General features: G+C 35.4%; 1 protein-coding gene across 12 annotated transcripts in view; it reads left to right on the top strand.

Annotated features, from left to right (window-relative positions):
• The window catches only part of WDR27 (WD repeat domain 27), a 292,990-nt gene that overhangs the window by 37,223 nt on the left and 235,818 nt on the right, over positions 1-19,949 (top strand). For 11 of the 12 annotated variants that reach the window (XM_074188081.1, XM_074188085.1, XM_074188082.1 and 8 more), the window contains 6 exons: positions 2,083-2,207; positions 7,426-7,539; positions 8,585-8,636; positions 9,261-9,331; positions 13,917-14,037; positions 16,769-16,880. In XM_074188081.1, the coding sequence (XP_074044182.1) occupies positions 2,083-2,207; positions 7,426-7,539; positions 8,585-8,636; positions 9,261-9,331; positions 13,917-14,037; positions 16,769-16,880 (595 nt within the window). The remainder of the gene's footprint in view (positions 1-2,082; positions 2,208-7,425; positions 7,540-8,584; positions 8,637-9,260; positions 9,332-13,916; positions 14,038-16,768; positions 16,881-19,949) is intronic. The other variant, XM_074188086.1, reaches the window with a different exon arrangement.

Here is a 19,949-nt window from a genome sequence, read left to right as displayed (position 1 = left end):
CAACCACCATGCAACAATCATTCTAAGGGAACATATACTTAGTGACCTAACTTGAGATACTCTACATATGTCCCCATGCTTCTTGCCCTGGTCTTGGCTCCTCCATCTTAAGATGGTTTCAAGGACAGGAGTTATAGAGAAGCTGGGGGTAGTGGTAGAAGGGTAAAGGTCAAGGCTTCAGGAGCTATGATGGGTCCTTTGGGATAAGGACACTGGGAATATCTGAGAAGGGAAGTATAGACTGGATAATTGAGTTAAGAGATCCATTCCCTATCTCCCCATCAGGTAGAATCCAATTCTTGGTGGGAATAGTTCATTAGTCAAGGGGGAATCTTATGGTGGAGTAGGGATGTAGAAAACCCTTTCCATTTTTAGCTTCATTTTTCTTTCATTTTTTTATTTTTCTTTCCCCCCCTCCCCTCTCCCTCCCCTCCCCCTCCCCTCTCCTTCCCCTCCCCTCCCTCCCCTCCCCCTCCCCTCTTTATCCTTACTCTTTATTTGCTTCTAACAGTGAACAGTGTTGTTGTCATTCACTTGTTTCAGTCATGTCTGCCTCTTTGGGACCCTATTTTGGGTTTTCTTGGCAATGATACTGGAGTGGTTTGCCATTTCTTTTTCCAGCTCGTTTTACAGATGAAGAGACTGAAATTAAACAAAGTTATATGAATTGTCTGGAGTCACACAACCAGTAAATATCTGGGGCCAAATCTGAACTCAGGAAAATGAGTCTTCCTGACTAGGCCTGGTACTCTATCCACTTCCACCTAGCTGCCCTTCTAATAGGGAGCAGGGGAATAATTGTAATTGATAGGGAATGAAGAAACTATAAGGGTGTGGATAAAGTCAACTTCTTCCAATCTCTTTTCTTCCCTTTACTTTTTTTTCCTATCCCATCTTTGCTACCCTTTTATCTGACTGTTTCAGGGGCAAAGTTGGAAAGAGGGTACCTGGACTATCAGTGGTTGATGTCCTAAGTGATAGCATAATCTGTAGGGGTGTAGGAAGGGGAAGCCATGCCTGTGGAGAGGAAAGAAGAGTTCCTGTAGTGTTCTGACTAGAGTTTGGGGCTGACATTTGCATATAAGGAATAGCTTTTTTTCAAAGATTCTTAACCTGGTGCCTATAAACCCTACAACCTCTGTGGATAAATTTTAAGAGATTTGTGAACTTAGGAAAAAAATTGCATTTCTATATTCACTAACCTCTAACAAATTTAGTATTTTCTTCATTTATGAATTTAAAAAGCAATTTTCTGACAAGGGTTCAGGCTTCATGAAATTGTAAATAGACCCACAAAAAGATAAAAAGAAGTCTTTCTTTATTTCCTTAAAATTTTTGTTTTTTGCTTTCTTTAACAGTCCTAGTCAGCTCTGCTTTTATTGACAGTGATCATCTAGGAAAAAGATATTTCATTTATAAAATAAAGGGAAAATTCTTAGTGGGGAAAAATGTTGGCATTTTCATAGTCAATTTGCTTGATTAAAATTTTTTCTTTTGCATTGCCATAGAAAGCATTAGGCCAAAATGAAGTATTGCTCTTAGAACACAGTTTTGTTCGATAGTTCCAATTGAACTTGCTTTAATTTTTCATTGACACATTCATTTCATTTTACATCAAATTTGGAAAGATAATTTTCTGATTAACCATATTTAATGAAGGCTCAGATCTATACCTGACTAATATGTCCAGAGTCAATTCATATTTATATTTGAACCTAGTGAATTAGATTTAACTAACATTGTATGAAAATATTATTGGTATGGTCCAGCTATATTTTATAAACATGTTGATGGATTAAAAAAATTCTGCATGTAATATTTCATTTGGAAACAATTATCAAAGATGCTCCCTCAAATAAAATCTTTATACCATAGTCACTTCAATTAAGAAAAAATTCTTAAATATAGAATATGTTCAGAAGAAGCTTTGCATGTTCATCATTCTATAATGCCATATACTATGTAAAATGTCATGGTTTAGAAGTCTTCTGGGATCAACAAAACACATTAATTTACTCTAGTTGTGCTAATTTTTACTGACAACTCTTTATGAATTGGTATTAACAATAAAAATTGTTATAGGGATAACTCCTCGAGGAGATGTTATAGGAACTCTTTTGGGAGAGGTGCTTTATTTGAGATTTAGTCCAGATGACCGTATTATTGCAGTGTGTGCTGGAAATAAGATATTCATGCTTGATGCTAAGGTAAGAGTTTTAACATTATATGGAATTTAGAATCATTTAAATCTGTCGGGATCTCAAAGGATATAAGATCCAGTATGTTAAAAAGTCTGCAATGTGTTTTAAAGAAGAGTTAAAACTGAGAAGCTTGGAAATGGCATTCCCATCTAGTCTATAGAGGACTGGTAGAATCTACTACATTTACTACTACTTTTGTTGCTGCTACAATTCTACTACAAGGATCTCCTCCTTCTCCCCCCCCCCCTTCTTTTTCCTCTCATTTTTCTGCTTTTCTTATTTATTTCTCCTGTGCCTTCCTCCTCTTCTCCCTCTCTCTCTCCTTGTCTTCCTCTCCCTCTCCCTCTCCCATTCTCTCATCCTTCCAAATAAAGCCCTTATATAGGTCATAAATAAAAGAGAGGGATGAAACACTTATGCAGGAATCATACCAAGAATAAATGTGTGGTAGGACTCTTTGCTCTTTACTCTTTTTCACTCTCAGCATTGTCCCCTCCTCATTAAGTTCAGGAACATTTTGTAGTAACTTCATTCTTTCTCAGTCTCTTCATCAAAACTTGTTCTTAGGAGAAAGATATAATAGTAGTCAAAAATGCAGACCTTACCATTTGAACCTGGGCAGATTTCTTAAATGCCCTCTACCTCTGTTTCCTCAGTTGTCAAATGGATTGTTTTGAGGATCAAATAAAATAATGTTATCCAAGTGCTTAGTCTTTCCTCTGTCATTTTTCAAGGTATTATCTTATTTTTCTCTGGCAAGCCTCTAAGAAAAGCTATCTATACTTTGTCTCTTCTTTTTGTTCCTTTACCCTTCCTACACTTGAAATTTGACTTCAAATGCCATCACTCTGCTGTTTTCTCTCTTCAGTTACCAATGTTAGCAAAAGACCCTTAGATTCCTAAGGGGACCAAAAATAAAAGATTCTATATACCAATTAAAAAGCATTTATTGGCTGAGAAAAGGCTGATAGGAGGAGAAGATCCTCCAATGGAGCAGAGTGAGAAAGAGTTCTTAGCTGTTTAAAGAATGAGATATTATAGTTTCTAGAAACTTTTGGGTATGGAGTGGGGGTTAAGAGTTAGGTTATCTCCAGATGTTGATAAGCCAAGCAGCAGGAGGTTTAGAAAGTCCTGAGCAAGGTCTTGAGTCTGCTTTTGGCAGCTATAGGCATCTCCAAATTCATCTAGAATTCACTTGTAATGGATCACTGGTATGTCAAGTAACTTTGGGCTGCAGAAGCCTTCTAATTGGTAATAGTTGTAAAACTCCATTGTCCTGCTCCCTTGTGAAGAAGAGAAGTTCTGACATATAGAAAAGTCATTACAGAACTCCTATTAACACCAATGTGCTTAATTATCAAATATAAAGTCCTTTTTCTCAGTCTATATCCTTTTCAAATTTTCTACTACATTTGATGCTTTTGACCATCTTCTGGATATTTTATGCTTTTCTGAGTTAACTTGAATATATGACCAGTTACCTTTCAGAAAAACATTTAATGTTACGTTATTGTGAGCTACATATGCTTATTGATTGTATATATCAATTCAAAAGCAATCCTTCAAATTTGATTGGGAAATTAGTGATCCAATAAAATAAAGCTTAAGATTGAAGGTTCAAAAACTACTTCAGTTTGAATGGTCAGCAGATAGTAAGCAGAGATTGGTCTTCTTCAGTTTTTTTTTCTTAAAGATTTTATTTGAGTTTTCCAATTTTTTTCTCCTCAATCTTACTTCCCTCCCCCTACCCCCCCCCCCAGAAAGCAATCTGTCAGTCTTTACTTTGTTTCCATCTTGTACATTTATCCAAATTGAGTGTGATGAGAGAGAAATCATATCCTTAGGGAAGAAACAAAAAGTCTAAGAGATAACAAGATAAGACAATAAGATAATCTGTTTCTTTTTCTGAATTAAAGGGAATAGTCCTTGAACTTTGTTCAAACTCCACGGCTCTTTATCTGGATACAGATGGTATTCTCCATTGCAGACAGCCCAAAATTGTCCTTGATTGTTGCACTGACGGAACGAGCAAGTCCATCTAGGTTGATCATCGCCCCTATGTTGCTGTTAGGGTGTACAGTGTTTTTCTGGTTCTGCTCTTTTCACTCAGCATCAATTCATGCAAATCCCTCCAGGCTTCCCTGAGTTCCCGTCCTGTCCCTCCTGGTTTCTAATAGAACAATAGAGTTCCATGACATACATATACCACAGTCTGCTAAGCCATTCCCCAATTGAAGGACATTTACTTGATTTCCAATTCTTTTCCACCACAAACAGGGCTGCTATGAATATTTTTGTACAAGTGATGTTTTTACCCTTTTTCATCATCTCTTCAGGGTATAGACCCAGTAGTGGTATTTTTTTTTTGCAAGGCAAATGGGGTTAAGTGGCTTGCCCAAGGCCACAAGCTAGGTCGTTATTAAGTGTCTGAGACTGGATTTGAACCCAGGTACTCCTGACTCCAAGGCCGGTGCTTTATCCACTATGCCCCCCCCCCCCAGTAGTGGTATTGCTGTATCAAAGGGTATGCTCATTTTTGTTGCCCTTTGGGCGTAGTTCCAAATTAGAGATTAATCTTCTTAAGAAAATTATATTCTATAAGGGGAAACCATACCTATATTGTTTTGATTTTTGTTCTTGAAGAAGACCTTGAGGTAATGGTTAGAGTGTACAATGAGGCCCCATGGTATAATAGTTAGCACTCTGGAATTTGAATCCAGTGATTTAATTTTGAATCTTGTTGGGACTTTGCAATTTTTTTATATCTATAAGTACAACAGAAGACAGTTATACAGAATAAATACAAAATGAGTGCAAGGTAGCTAGAGAAGGAAGATGTGAGTATTTTGAGAGATCAGGCCTTGTATTCAAGGTGGAGGTGGGTGGAAAGTACATTTCATTCACAGAGGATGTGTGTGTGTGTGTGTGTGTGTGTGTGTGTGTGTGTGTGTGTGTGAACAGAAATAGAAAAAAAGAGTGTTGTAGATAAGAGCCAGAAAGCTAAGTGATGAAACTATATGCTTGATTACATCTACCACTACAACTACTACTGCTACTGCTACTGAAACTGCTACTTTACCACTACTGCTTCATCATGAGATTCTCTGTTCATTGGGGTTCCTTCTCCAATTTGGGTGCTTCATTTTTTTCCATATCTAGAATGATGATTTTGGTAAAACACTGTTCTCTTTCCAATGCCACACTAAATAGCTCTTCTCATGTGACTTTAGACATGTAATTTAAGTAAACTGAAGTTCACCTGAAGTTTATCAGATGATGAGGTTGGCTGAAATGGTCATTAAGTTACTTGCCATTCTGGCAAGCCAAAGGACTTGAATCTGAGCTCTGCCACTTAGATCTTTTAGACCTTGGACAAATCAGTTGAACCTTCTGACATTCTTTCATTCCATTTTGAAACTGAGATAAAAATCCCCCTGCTGTCTTCCTCAGAGAGTTGAACCAGTTACAGGCTCTCAGGTTCTTAAATGTCACAGTTTGGAGGAATTTCAGTGGTTATCCAGTACAATCCATTCCTGAAAGAGAATCCCTCCTTCACCATAGAATGAGACTGGTAAAATGGAAAGAAGACTTGATTAGGAATTAGAGGGCCTAAATTCAAATCTTGCCTCTATTATTTCCTATCTGAGTGATACAGAAAGTCTCTTAGCCTGTCTCGACTTCACTTTCCTCATCTGGAGAATCTGGGGGTTGGATCAGATAAGCTCTGAGTTCTCTTACAGCTCTGAAACTCGTTTTTTTGTGATTTTGTAATCCTTTACAAGATAACTTCTCTTAGGTACATGTACTTTTCGGTTTTTTATTTTTTAGGTTTTTGCAAGGCAAATGGGGTTAAGTGGCTTGCCCAAGGCCACACAGCTAGGTAATTATTAAATGTCAGAGGCCGGATTTGAACTCAGGTACTCCTGACTCCAGGGCCGGTGTTCTATCTACTGTGTCACCTAGCTGCCCCGTACATGTACTTTTCAAATGAGTATAATTCATTCCAAGTGTTTCTAAATAACTCCTTTTATGGGGAAATTTAATTTGCTTATTCAAATTTATTTAAAAGAAATTAGAGCAAAACTAAATCCTTAACAATACTTAACAACAAGGAAGACTGGAATACTATTATTCTATTAGAAACCAGGAGGGATGTGAATTCAGGGAAACCTGGAGGGATTTACATGAACTGATGCTGAGTGCAATGAGAAGAACCAGAAAAACACTGTACACCCTAACAGCAACATGGGGGCAATGATCAACCTTGATGGACTTGCTCATTCCATCAGTGCAACAATCAGGCACAATTTTGGGGCTGTCTGCAAAAATACCATCTATATCCAGAGAAACAACTGTGGAATTTAAACAAAGACCAAAGACTATTACCTTTAATTTAGGAAAAAAACCTGATATCTTATTGTTTGATCTTGCTATCTCTTATACTTTATGTTTCTTCCTTAAGGATATGATTTTTCTTCTCATATTCAATTTGGATCAATGTATCCCATGGAAACAATGTAAAGACTGGCAAATTGCCTTCTGTGGGGGAGGGAGGGAAGTAAGATTAGGGAAAAACTGTAAAACTCAAAATGAATAAAATCTTTATAATTAAAAAAAATGAGAAAAGACAGAACAGGGACTTTTATTTCCTTTTTATAATATTGACATTATGCAATGCAGTATTTAGAAGGAATTAATAATCACAATTATGTCTTTATGTCCGTAAAGCAATTATGGTCATGGATCTCACTTTTCATTGCCCATCTGTAGGAGGTCTCTGGAAGGAATGGGGCAAAAGCCAGATAAATTTTGATTGTTTCATGGGAAATGGGCAGGAAAGGTTTGGAAAACTATAGTGGGGAAAATACCCTGATAATCCAGAATAGTGGGAGAACAGTGGGCAAAAGTAGTGAGGAAGGTCACTTAAAGGAAGAGCTGAGGTGACAAATACTTTTTAATTTTCCTAAGGTCAGTCTTGTTAGTAGTGTATCATAACTGGTAATTTATAGCCTATGATCCCTGGTACTTCTTTCTAGCTCTGACATTGATTTATCTATTTAAATACAAAAGAATTTGGGAAGGGAGTTATGATAGTAGTCAAAGTAGAATATGAGTTTTAATGTTTCATTTGGGAGATAAATGTTTCTTTGGGAGATATATGATATACAATTAAGGAATGAGAATTACAATATATTATACTAATGGGGTTTCTCTCACCAATCAGTTTGAAATTTTATTAACTGAGCTGAAAGGTCATGTTGGTCCAGTCACTGCAGTTGAATTTTGCACCTGGCAAACAAATAAAATGATATCAGTATCTGAAGACAGAAGCTTTAAGGTAAGAAAATGACTCATTGAACAACTTTTAAAATTGGTTATTTTTAAAGAGTAGAGGGCTTCCCCCTTCCCTTTAGAATCATGAAATAATAAGAAAAGAAATTCGTTTACTGAATGTATTTATTTGCTATTACTGAATGAGTCTTTTAAAATAGATTTGACATCTGTTTAAAGTTCAGACTGGATTAGATTTCTGGTTAAAACATTTGGACTTGGAATGATACCAAGTACATCTTGATCCAGATTATTAGGACCATCTTTGATCTAAGGGACATTGTGGTGACTAAGTCATTTTTTCGGGGGGGGGGGATTTGGTTTTCTTTTGTAGTTCATACACATATTGTGGTCCTGGAAATTTCATACTAGATTGAATACATTATCTCATAATAGCTGCTAGGATGTCTTTCTTTTGGGTAGGTACACCATGAGATAGTTAGAGGGGATCTGGATTACTTGAGACACCTAATTAAAGAACGAGCCCTCAGAGGGATGAATTAAGACCAGAACCTATTTCAAATTAAAGGTCTCAAATTGATTTCCTTGATAACATGACAAAAAAGTAGCGAATTGGAGTTTGTATAAATTTGCATTTTCCATTTATAATTTACTATTTAATCTTGGAAATAGTTATATTCTGCTTCAAATATAACACAGTTCAGCTAAATTCATTCAGTATTTAGGAAATTTCTAATCTTGTCATTTTTATTCTTCTGTTTTCTGCTGCTTCCAAATATAAAAGTTATTATTTCTTGATATTCCTTTTACTGATTCTTTGACATAATTTTTAATAAATATTCTTATGATTTTACTATTCCTGTCTTTTTTACTAGTTTAAAAATTTTTTTTTATCCTTAACATCTAACTTGCTGCTTGTCACTTAATGCATATTTATTGATGAATTTTCCTTATGACTCATGCTATTTTTAATGGCTAACAATTGGTTTAAGATATGGTATTTGTTGTAAACATTTCTACATAGTTTTATTTTATGATATCCTTCTGAGTTCTGTTATTTTAAAAATATGTGATTATATATTTCTCTAAAGGTATGGGATTACTGTACTGGATTATTATTATACAATTCAGCAGTACTAACAGGTAAACTTTTATATTTCAATACTTCAAATACAGAAGAGTTTCTAGCAAGAGAGTGGCATGGTCCAGAGAAGTACTTGGTGGGAAATGAAGAGATGATTCCCTTCTTAAATGGAAATTCTGGAAAGAACTCTCTACTTTTTAATTAGAGGGAAGGGGCTCTAGGGGCTAAGGGCACTTCCAAGGTGAAATATGTGAGATGATACTTTTATTAAATTTCTTAGAATTAATGAATTCAAGTAGTTTTATTATTCATTCATTTATTCAGCAAACACTTGAGAATCTGCCCTATACAGAATTATTTGTTAAGCAGTTAAGTTTGGGTGATATAAAATTTAGGTAAGACAGGAGCACTTTAATTTTTCTATCTTTGGCATACCTGAATTGATATGCCATCCTTTTACTCAAGACAACTTCTCTTATGTTCATGTACTTTTCACATGAGTATTATTCATTCCAAGTGTTTTTAAATAACTACTTTTACTTTACTTTTATAACTACTTTACTTTTATACTTATTTAATTTGCTTGTTCAAACTTATTTAAAAGAAAATAGAGCAAAACTAAAACTTAATGATTTTTCTTAAAAATTTATACCTTCAAATAAAAGTAATTATGTTTTTAATAGCCTATCCTCTCCTAAGTTTGTTCATTGATGAAAAAAAGGAGCAATTTATTACTGGGAGTGCTGATGGCCAGGTGAGAGAATTATTTAAAATATTTAAGTATAAACTGTTGTTTAGCTTAAAAGCAATTCTCCATTTCCCAACTTTGTGCATTTTTACTGATTTTCCCCATGCTTGGGATTCTCTTTCTTCTCATTTCTGCCTCCTGATTTCCCTGGCTCCCTTCAAGCCCCTTCTAAAAATCCTACCTTGTACAACAAGCGTTTCACTATTCCCATTATTTCTAGTGCTTTCCTTCCATGGATGATTCCCATTTTATCCTACATATACCTTGTATATATTTTATTTGCACATAGATGTTTACATGCTGTCTCCCCATTAGACTATGAGCTCCTTGAAGACTACCAGCCCCCTTCTTGGTATCCCCAGCACTTAATACTGTTCCTGCTTAATAAATGCTGCTGATGGTATTTGACCTATGTTCTTGAAGAAGACCAGAACATAAGGGAGGTGATACAATGACAAGCACATGAACTGGAAGTTAGTGAGGGGTGCTGTGCTAAATCACCAGCCTCACTTTCTCCTCCAGAATCATCTGGGTCCAGTGGCCATATATGAATCAGGACGACTGGAGATGGCCCTGAATGTAAGGCAGTTAGGGTTAAATGACTTGGCCAAGGTCACATAACTAATAAGGGTCAAGTGTTTGAGACTGGATTCAAACACCTGTCCTCCTGACTCCAAGGCTCTATCCACTGTGCTACCTAGTTGCCCCTGCTTAATAAATATTCATTGATTAGCTAACTAAAGACTGATGCAAATTTTCCCTGTTGAAAAAGTTGCCTAAAATTGTGTTGTATGTTATAGTCTTGATTAGACTCAGTTACTCAAGTCTATAGGACTTAAATCCCGGTAGAACCATTTTGACCTGATTTCACTTGTGTTTGGAATCTAAATTTAGATAAGAAAAGCAAAATTGCATGATAGGGATTTTGGGACTAACTGAAGTAGCTCCCTCAAGGAATCTTCCAGTAGAAGTAGTGGAAGTGAGTATTCATTCAGTTTTTTATTTGCTGCTACTTTTTTTTATTACTTAAATTACCCACTGAAGTGAATGCAGATTGGTGACTGACATTGGAGAACTTCATCATTTTCATCTTTGGGAATCTGGCAAATTGAACTCAGAGCAATCTGGCTGATATACCTAAAATTTGGGAAAATATGACATGGCTGTTTACAAAGATAGAATGATATAGGAATGATTTTAGAAATTAGATTTTTATTGAATGAGTAAAATCTATCCTTGGGTTTAAACTGATAGAAAAACCATTTTCATAGATTTTTCATGGTAGAAGGAACCTACTTAATATGAATTCCTTTGGCAGTTTTCTTCTCCCACTCCATCAACTGAAGCCTGAGAGACAATAAGTGACTTGTCTCACATCTCTCAGCTGGTAGGGATTCCAGGGTTTCTGCCAAGGAGGTCTTAAACCTAGTGCTCTTTTTACTTCATTTAATGAAAGGACATTGCTTAATAAATATGATAACAACCCCTCAAAGGTCAAACCTTGGAGTGGGAGGAATTGTAAAGGAAGGGAATGCCAACCAAGGCATTGTAGAAGCTGAAACTGTCTGTGCCCTGAAACTACTATGATAATTCTGAAAGCCTGTCAATAACCCAGAAACACTAGGGACCCCATGACTTGGGTTTACATCCTAAACCAGGATCCTTCTTTACCTGCTTCTGTACCTATGACCTTAATCACAGAAAAAGATAAATCATAAGAGTCCATGAAATGGGTTGAAGACATGAATGATATTATTAAGACATGAATGATAGTGCTAGTATAGGTCGCTAATAAGAATCTCTTGTTAATATCTCAGCAATTATTGACAAGAGATTCTTATTTTGTTTTTGTTTATTATAGAGTCAATTTTCAGACCTATACAATATATTGCTCACTAATGGGAGCAATCATGAAAACAAACCCTAAATCAACATTTTATTCTTAAGACTAGACTAGATGAAGTAAGCTATGAAATTGAAGGATTTGAAGAGGGAGAATTTGAAGATCCCAAAGTTATTAAAATTTTTTTATGTGATGCAAATTCCAGAATTATACTTAATAACCAGGTGTGGTGGTATATAACTGTGGTCTTTGTGACTGAGGAGACTGAGTCCCTTGCCTGGGAATTCTGAGTGGCAGGGAATTAAGCCAGTCAAATATCTTTATGGTTTGTCATTAATGTGGTTGATCTCTGGGAGTTCACAACTGAATGGAGTGAACCCATTCACCACCTATAAGGGTGAGACTACATACTTTTAATTAAATACAAACAAGATGTATATGGGGTAAATTAGAAGTAATCTCAAAAGGAAGGCACAAGCCATGGGAAATACTCAGACAGACCTCTAGTGGAGTGTTGGGATTTGAGCTGAGTCTTGTAGGCAGCCATGAAGTCAGGGGTCAGAGATGAGTAAGGAGAATGTGCTAGGTGTGAGTTCAGTATTTGAAAATTCATGGAGCTCACAGTCTGGGCCCCCATACTGCCATAGTGGAGCAGGGACCCTCTTTACAGCTCCAGGGCAGAGGGGTGTGCTTATGGTCATCCACAGGCCAAATCATAGGCCAGGAGAGCAGCAGAGCCTCTTATAAGATTTTGAAGGAACTGAGGTCCTTATTGGGGGTGTCCCAATAATACTCAAAAGTTCAGGAAGTACCCCAAAACCAGGCTACACACTGGGGAAATGAGTAAACAAAAAGGAACCTGACCATAGACAATTACTTTGGTCCCATAGGAGATCAAACACACTCAGAAGATAACAAAGTCCAAGCTTCTATATCCAAAGTCTTCAAAAAAAATAGGAGTTGGGCTCAGGCTATGGCAGAACTCAAAAAAGATTTTGAAAATCAAATAAGGGAGGTAGAGGAAAAACTAGGAAAGAGAAATGAAAGCAGTGCAGGAAAAACATGAAAACCAAGTCAGCAGCTTAGTCAAGGAGATCCAAAAATGCTGAAGAAAACTCATGAGTTGGAGTGTCTGTGAGAGGAAGAGCAAGAAGGCTAGAATTGCTGGGTCATAAAGTATGTGGAAGGGAGCAAAGTGCCAGACAACTCAAAGACCGATCATGAAAGACTTGAAAAGCTAAATAGTGGTTTTTAAATTTGATTTTAGAGGTAAGAGGAAGCCCCAAGTATTTATTGAGTAGGGAAATGACATGGTTGGAGCTGCACTGCAAATACCTATGCAAGCTATTTATATACTGTTGGATTTATTGAATGTAACTGAAAGCAGAGTAACCATGAATGGTTGTGAAATGACTAAGATGAAGGAATGTAATAATAATAATTAATGATAATGATAGTAAAATCCTTTATGGGAATTCAGCTCTACAAAAAATGTTGATTAAATTAATAAGCTATGCCTTTTTGAGGTTGAAAGCTAGGACAATAGCAGTAGCATTTTACAGAAGGGTCATTCTTATGAAGCCTAGACTTAAAGGACAATATAGATGATACAAAGGAAAGGGCAAAACTATGCAGCATATTACCACAGGCCAAAGAATTTAACACCTAGATTAGATTCACAGCACACAGTAAATGATCATATTATTCTAAGTGTTTGATAAATCCAAAGATTCAAACTCCTGGAACTGACTAGCTGACAAAAATTTACTGAGAAAAACTGAAAAGCAGTTTGATAGAAACTAACTGTAGAACAGCGTCTCATGCTGCATACCTGTATACTGAGATAAGGCCAAAATGGGTATATGATTTAGACATTAAGGTGATATCATCAGCATTTAGAGGAGTATGGAAAATTTTGTCTGAGGATGTATAGATGAGGAAATAATTTATGACCACCTAAGAGATAGAGAGGATCATGGGAAATAAAATAGATAATTTTTGGTTACCTGAAAATAAAAAAAATTTACACAAAACAATGACACTAAGATTAGAAGAAAAGTAGTAATTTGGAAAAAATTTCAACAAGTTTTTCTGATAAAGGCCTCATTTCTCAAATATAGTGAACTAAGCCTATTTATAAAAATAAGACCATTCTCCAGTTAATAAATTATCAAAGAATATGATTAGGCAGTTTTCAGAAGAAGAAATCAAAATTATCAATAGTCACAGACAAAAATACTCTCAATCACTATTGATTAGAGAAATGCAAATTAAAACAACTCTTAGATGCTACTTCACACCTATCAGGTTGACTAACATAAAAAAAAAGGAAACTAAGAAATGTTGGAAGGTAAGTAATTTTACTCACCTGTGCAGAAGTCTCTAAAATGTTGAATATGAAGGAATAATTGGAAGATATCATCTTGTTCCAGGCCTATTTTTATTTGAACCTCATTTAAAAATGAGAACAAGATAATATCGATAACAAATGCAATATCATGACACTTATGATAAATATGTAAGGAATCTCAGAAGAAACTGAGAAATTTTCTAAACCCTTGGTTGACATGAAATAAGGAGAGAATGTTAAAATGGAAGCAAGTGTAGATAAACATTAAAAGAAAATTACAGTAAGGAGGTGAAGCAGCATCATATCTCATGAAGTTCTTTTTCACATTTAGATAGAAATGTTTTTTCAAACAAATCTATTCAACATCTTGTGTGCCTGTTTATGTTTTATCTTTTTAGCTTTGGATCTTCAGTTTGGTTGGTGAGCATCATTATCGATGTATGACCCAGTTTGACCTAAGGAAAAAACAAGAGATTTTCTTCAATAAAAGGGTCAAACTAGCACAACGTAACCAAATAGGTAATATTTCTTGAGTACTTAATACGTATCATGTCTTCATGCATTTATTAGCAAAATTTACTGAGCATTTATTGAATGCAGAAGTTGATATGAGAGAAAACAGAAGACACAATGCCATACTCAGGACAAATATGAAAAATACAAAGATACAAACATATATAAATTGTTTCTCTCATTCAACACTATTTATACTCATGGTTTGACAAATGATTAGAGGAAATAGGAAATAGGCTTAGGCAGCAAAGAGAAAGAGTCAAAGCTTATCAGAGAGAAATTAGGAAAACATTCTAGGGGCAGTAACATTCTAAGAGCAAAGTGCTCAAGACACCTATATAACAAAATAGTGACTTCAGGAATCTATCTGATTTTCATCCTGATACCAAGAAGTATAAATATGGGAATTACTAGGGAATTATTAAGACCAAGTCCTCTAATGTGATGGTGGCATCACAAACTCTCCTAAGTTCATTGCTACTTTATTGGAATTAATATTCTTTTCTATCCCAACTAAAATAGTTTTTGTTTGAATAGGTAACATTAGCATATTTTACAATAAAATTTCTTCTTGGAAAATCCATTCATTTCTATTGATGGGTCCTTTTTCCTTGGAGGATGACACATCCAGATGTGTTGGTGTCCTTATAAAATTGCTCTATGTTGTGCTGCATAAAGTCTGCTAAATAGTCAAGATTCTCAAGTAGCACTTATTTTTCAAGCAATAACCTTCAAGTAAGACTTATGAAAGAACACGGAATTGGCCTTGTAGTAGGAGAAGCTAAGAGTGTTTATTTTTTAAATCTGACAAATTCACATTTTGAAATGAAGATGGCATATTTACAACATATTGAGCTGTAAGACCTTAATGAAGAATTCATTCCTTATTGAATTTTCCTCTGCAAGCAGAGTAAGGAAGACAGTAATACAGGAGCACTTTTCCTTTGTATTACAGTAGGGGAGTAAGGACCTATTCAGAAATAGCTACAGGGGCGGCTAGGTGGCGCAGTGGATAAAGCACCAGCCTTGGAGTCAGGAGTACCTGGGTTCAAATCTGGGCTCAGACACTTAATAATTCCCTAACTGTGTGGCCTTGGGCAAGCCACTTAACCCCATTTGCCTTGCAAAATCCTAAAAAAAATTAGCTAAAATAAGAAGGAAGGCCCATATGTACCTTGAAGTGCTTTTGAAATTTAGAGGAGAAATTGTTTTTTTGTTGTTAAGAGGTCCTTGAAAATTTGTTTCTTAAGAAAGATATGGTCTGAGTAATTATCAACTTTCTTGACACACTATTGAACACTCCTAAGCGATCAAGGAAGGGTACAGCTATTCTTTTTCGAGTGACAAAAAAATCATTGCTACTCATTTCTTTGGGTCTAAGACCTTAAGCATCTTAAACTCCAGTCCAATGTACATGATATTTCTTAGAGACAGAAAACATAGTGAAATGTAAACTTGGATATAAGGAAAAATACCCACATAACCAGACTTCCTAAAACAGCACTGCTGTGCTACTATAACATCTCTTTCCTCTTTTGCTTTCATTTCCTTTTAAAACATGAAGCCTATGCAATATCACATAATAGGTCAGCCAAGATACACTAGCCTAGAGAGCCAATCTATTCTTCCTTTTGCATGCTATATTCAGGGAACCTTTGTATGGAAGAGACTAATGCCTTCATTAGGGTGATTGGATATAGCTTCTGCCTTTCTATGGTTAAAGGTTGAAGGATTGACATCAGGCCACTGTTGCTAGAAAGAGGGAGATTGGGTTATCATAGACTAGTGAGGCATGATAAGACATAGATTAAGCATTAGTTGTGGAAATAAGGGCAGAGTTATTTTAAAGTAATAGCAGGATTTAAGAAAGAACTGAATGAAGGATTGTAGGTTTAATAAATTGAAGTTTTTTGTTTAGGAGTAATTTAAATATTATTGTCTTTCTAAAGGAATTCATGTCTTTCTCAAAATGTCTAATATAAACCAAGTTTAAATGAGAAGAAAAATATGGTTGAATTAGTTTACCATAGACTATTTTAATGACCAATCTAATCTGCCATTTGCTTTTGGATTCTGATCAAGAAGGAATCATTCATCTGAGAGAAGCAATATTTTGTTTTACTCTGACCACTTAAACATAGTTTGACAAGAGATGCCAAATGATTCAATTCCACTCACTTCAGGGAAACTGATGTGGGTGAGGGAAAATACACAATCTCTCTTCATTAGAGTAGTAGCCTGCAGTTCTAAGATTTCAATGAATCAAAGTACGACAGTTTCTTCTGTTCCTGCAAGTATAAAAATAATTGTTTTATATGTTCAGTTTGAATGCAAATCAAATTTTGGTGATGCTGATATTAAATCTTGAAAGCACTGGTCCATTGCTTCTCTCTCTCCAGACTAAAATCACAACCAAGAAAGCAAACCAAATTAAAAACTGACTAGTAGAAGATTATCTTAGCATTCCCTGATCATAGAAGTTAGCTAACTTGAGAGATGCATGCTGCTTTGAGCTTCTAAGAACTTGTAGGGATATTATCTTTTACTTGCCTAAGAGCTATGACTTTGAGCTTTGACTTTGAGTATTATATTTTATATTTAAATTATGTTTTTATTATATTGTATTGTATCTTACATTTTAGCACATTGTTCTAATGATCAAGACATTAGAATCTCCTTTTATATGACCATGTAAATACTGCTAATCTTTGATAATTAATTTTGATTCTGTTTTCAGAAGGGAGTCAACTTTCCTACTATGAACTGAAAAAAGAAGAAAGGGTAGAAACATCATTTCCTATATTGAGAATTGAATGCTGTGCTCAGTCAATTAATGAAGAGTGTGATTTGTAAGTATGATATACTTTGTTAATGTAATATAAAGGAAGACATTAAAATTTTGTAGAATATCCATCAGTCATATTTTTTCAGTGGACAATATTAAAAGGGAATGATTAAAAAATTGAAGCATTTTCCCTTCTTAATAGTTATAGTTTTAAGAATATATTTTTATATTTTCATAAAGGGAAAAAATAAAGGTATAAATCCCTTTACAATTTTCCTTTTGGATTTTGCTTAAATATGAGAAAAGTACTCACTGAAAATTTTTGATAAAAAAATCCCTTATTTTAGTGACCTTTTTTTTTTGGATGAAGCCTTTGATTTCAAAAAATTGTGGGAAGCTTCAGAGAAGGAAATTTCTACCAGTGTAGACCTGCAGTTGCTGGGCAATTTAGAGTCTTTGGGCTTAGAGTAGTAAGTGACTTGCTCAGGGTCACACTATCAAGTTGTGATAGAAATAAGATCTAAGCCAGATCTTACTTTTTGAAGGCAAATTCTCTATCTACTGTGTTCTATTGCTGTTGCTTTTTTTGGGGAGTGGGGGTGGAGAGGCAACTAGGGCTAAGTGACTTATTTAGAGTAACACAGCTCATAAGTGTCTAATGCTGATCCTTCTGACTCTAGGACTGGTTGGTGCTCTATCTCCTGCACCACTTTCCTGCCCATCTATTGCTTCTTTTTTAAAATTTTTATTTATTTAAGACAATGACTTGCCTAAGGTCACACAACTAGTCAATTAATTATTAAATGTCTGAGGGTCGGATTTGAACTCAGGTCCTTCTGACTCCAGGGCCAGTGCTCTTATCCATTGCACCACTTAGTGCCCCTTCCCTCCATCTACTGCTTCTTAAAGTCTTTATTATTCAAGCAAAATAATTAATTCTGTGAAGAAATTATGTAATATTTAAAAGCTGTTCTGTTCAACTTATGCTTTTAATATGCTAACAGAAAAAAGCAAATGCTCTTTATGGGACTTTTCAAGGACTAGAATTGACTAATGTGACTCGAGTGTAATCTTTATCATCTAGTGTAGATTTAGGATAAATAGGTGTAAATAAAAAGAAATTAGAAGAGTGATTTGGAAGATATGAAGATGTGATTAATATAGGAAACATTTCCTTATTAGCATGAGGCATTATAGGATGATTTTGATGCGAAGGTGCAAAAAAGTTCACCTAATTTTTTTGAGTCTCAGATTGCTCCTTTATCAAATGAGGTGGTAAATATGGGGTTGAACTAAATGATTTAGAAGATATTTTTCAGTTTTAAGCCTTTCATGTTCTTTGAGAGAGATACATTGTTGAACCCAAAGAGCAAGAGGGAGACCAGAGTTTGATAAATGTGGAGATCTTTATTCCCAGGGACTGCCTTGGGATGGAATACCCAAATCAGACAGTACCTGAGCGTTTAGGGGATAGGGTTTTTGTGGGGGGGGGGGCGGGGGGATAATGAGAGCAGACAGGATACAGAAGCAAAGATTGTCTTATCATATGTAAATAAGACAGAAAGGGTCTTTGTTTGAACATATTTCCTGAGATGGGGGAGTCACATAGTCATGACCTTTTCACAGGTTCGAGTAATTTACTGTCTTATTGTTCCAGCCACACCTGGGGAAGGGGGAGGCAGTCCTGGAATTTAACAGATACAGCAAAATAATTAGGCTGGTGAGGGTGCTTTGTGATTCTTCAAACAATTTTATGGTATATCCTGGATCCCCAGGTCAAGTACTTGAGTACTTGATTATTTTCAGACCCAAAGGCACCTGGCCAAATTTGTATTTCTAAGGAATTCCTCAGGGCCCAGAGGATGTCCAGGACCCCTTTCTATACAGGGACTTTACAAACATTGATACTGTACTTCAACATAATCCTGTCAGAGAGGTATCACAGAAAGAGGATTGGCTGAGAAATCAGAAAATGTCAATTGCAATCTCTTCTTTGGTGATATGATAGTGGGCAAATACTTTTATCTGTTATTTTAGTAGTTATTTTTTTTATAGAAAACATTTAAAAATGTTTAGTAGTATGTGTGACATACATTCTATTAGTTATAAGTGCCAGACAAGAGTCTAGCTACATGACTTCCATGCCTATATTTTCCATATTTTAAATTTTTTTTCCATATTATTTCAAATTTTGTTACCATTCATAAAAAATATAATCATTGGTCTGGTAGCAAGTTCCTGAATTGTTGTTATAGTGGCTTAGAAGAATTAACAAGTATCTGCAAGACTTGCCTGAACCCTTATTAAATTGGAAGAAATATCGAGAATTGAGTGGAAGTTGTCAAGTTATTAAGAAATAATATTTCACTTAAAAGTTTTAGCTAAATCCTTAGAACTGAAGTATAAATACCTCCAAGTTCCTCAAAAACAAAACTGAAAATTTCAACTATTTTGTAGGGTTGAAAAAATCGTGCAACAACTTTCATCAAATGTGGGGGTCCAGCCTCCACAGGGTCCTTGGAACCTGACAGGAGGGATAGAGTCGGTGAAATGAGTTGAGTCAACAAGTGGGTAAAGGCAGGAGCAGGTTGACTGACTGTTAGCTGCTTAGATTTATTTTTATAGTCTCAGAATCATATGAAACAAGCAAACTAAAACCATTTCCTTGGTTACAAAAGTGTACAATTTTCATCATTAATCATATAGTTCATATGGTTACAAAGTTTGATCATGTAGTGGTTACGAGTGTTATTATCAATCATGTAGTTAATTTTCTTGTGCCTGCTCAGAGCATGATGACTTCAACCTGCCTGTTGCCTAGTTTGTTGCTGCATAGTAAAGTTATTAATTAAACAGAACTTTCCTTATAATAATCTTTGATATAATTTGTTTAATGGAATACTTTTATGTTTTTGTGCTGCATATGTAATGTTTTTCAATATGCTCCCTTGACAACCTATAGTGAGGGTAGTTATGTTTGTCCACCCGTCCATTGACTACTTCAATAACCAATTTTCCTTTCAGCCCTTGTTGGTAGACGCTACGGTTTCTATGACTTTTTATTCTTTCCCAATAAACTAAGGCTGTTAGAGTTCACATATTGGTTACCTATAGTAACTATTCTTTCACCATC

Source organism: Macrotis lagotis, chromosome 5 (assembly GCF_037893015.1).
Source record: "Macrotis lagotis isolate mMagLag1 chromosome 5, bilby.v1.9.chrom.fasta, whole genome shotgun sequence".
Lineage (NCBI taxonomy): Eukaryota > Metazoa > Chordata > Mammalia > Peramelemorphia > Peramelidae > Macrotis > Macrotis lagotis.
This window is presented reverse-complemented; position numbering and strand designations above follow the sequence as displayed.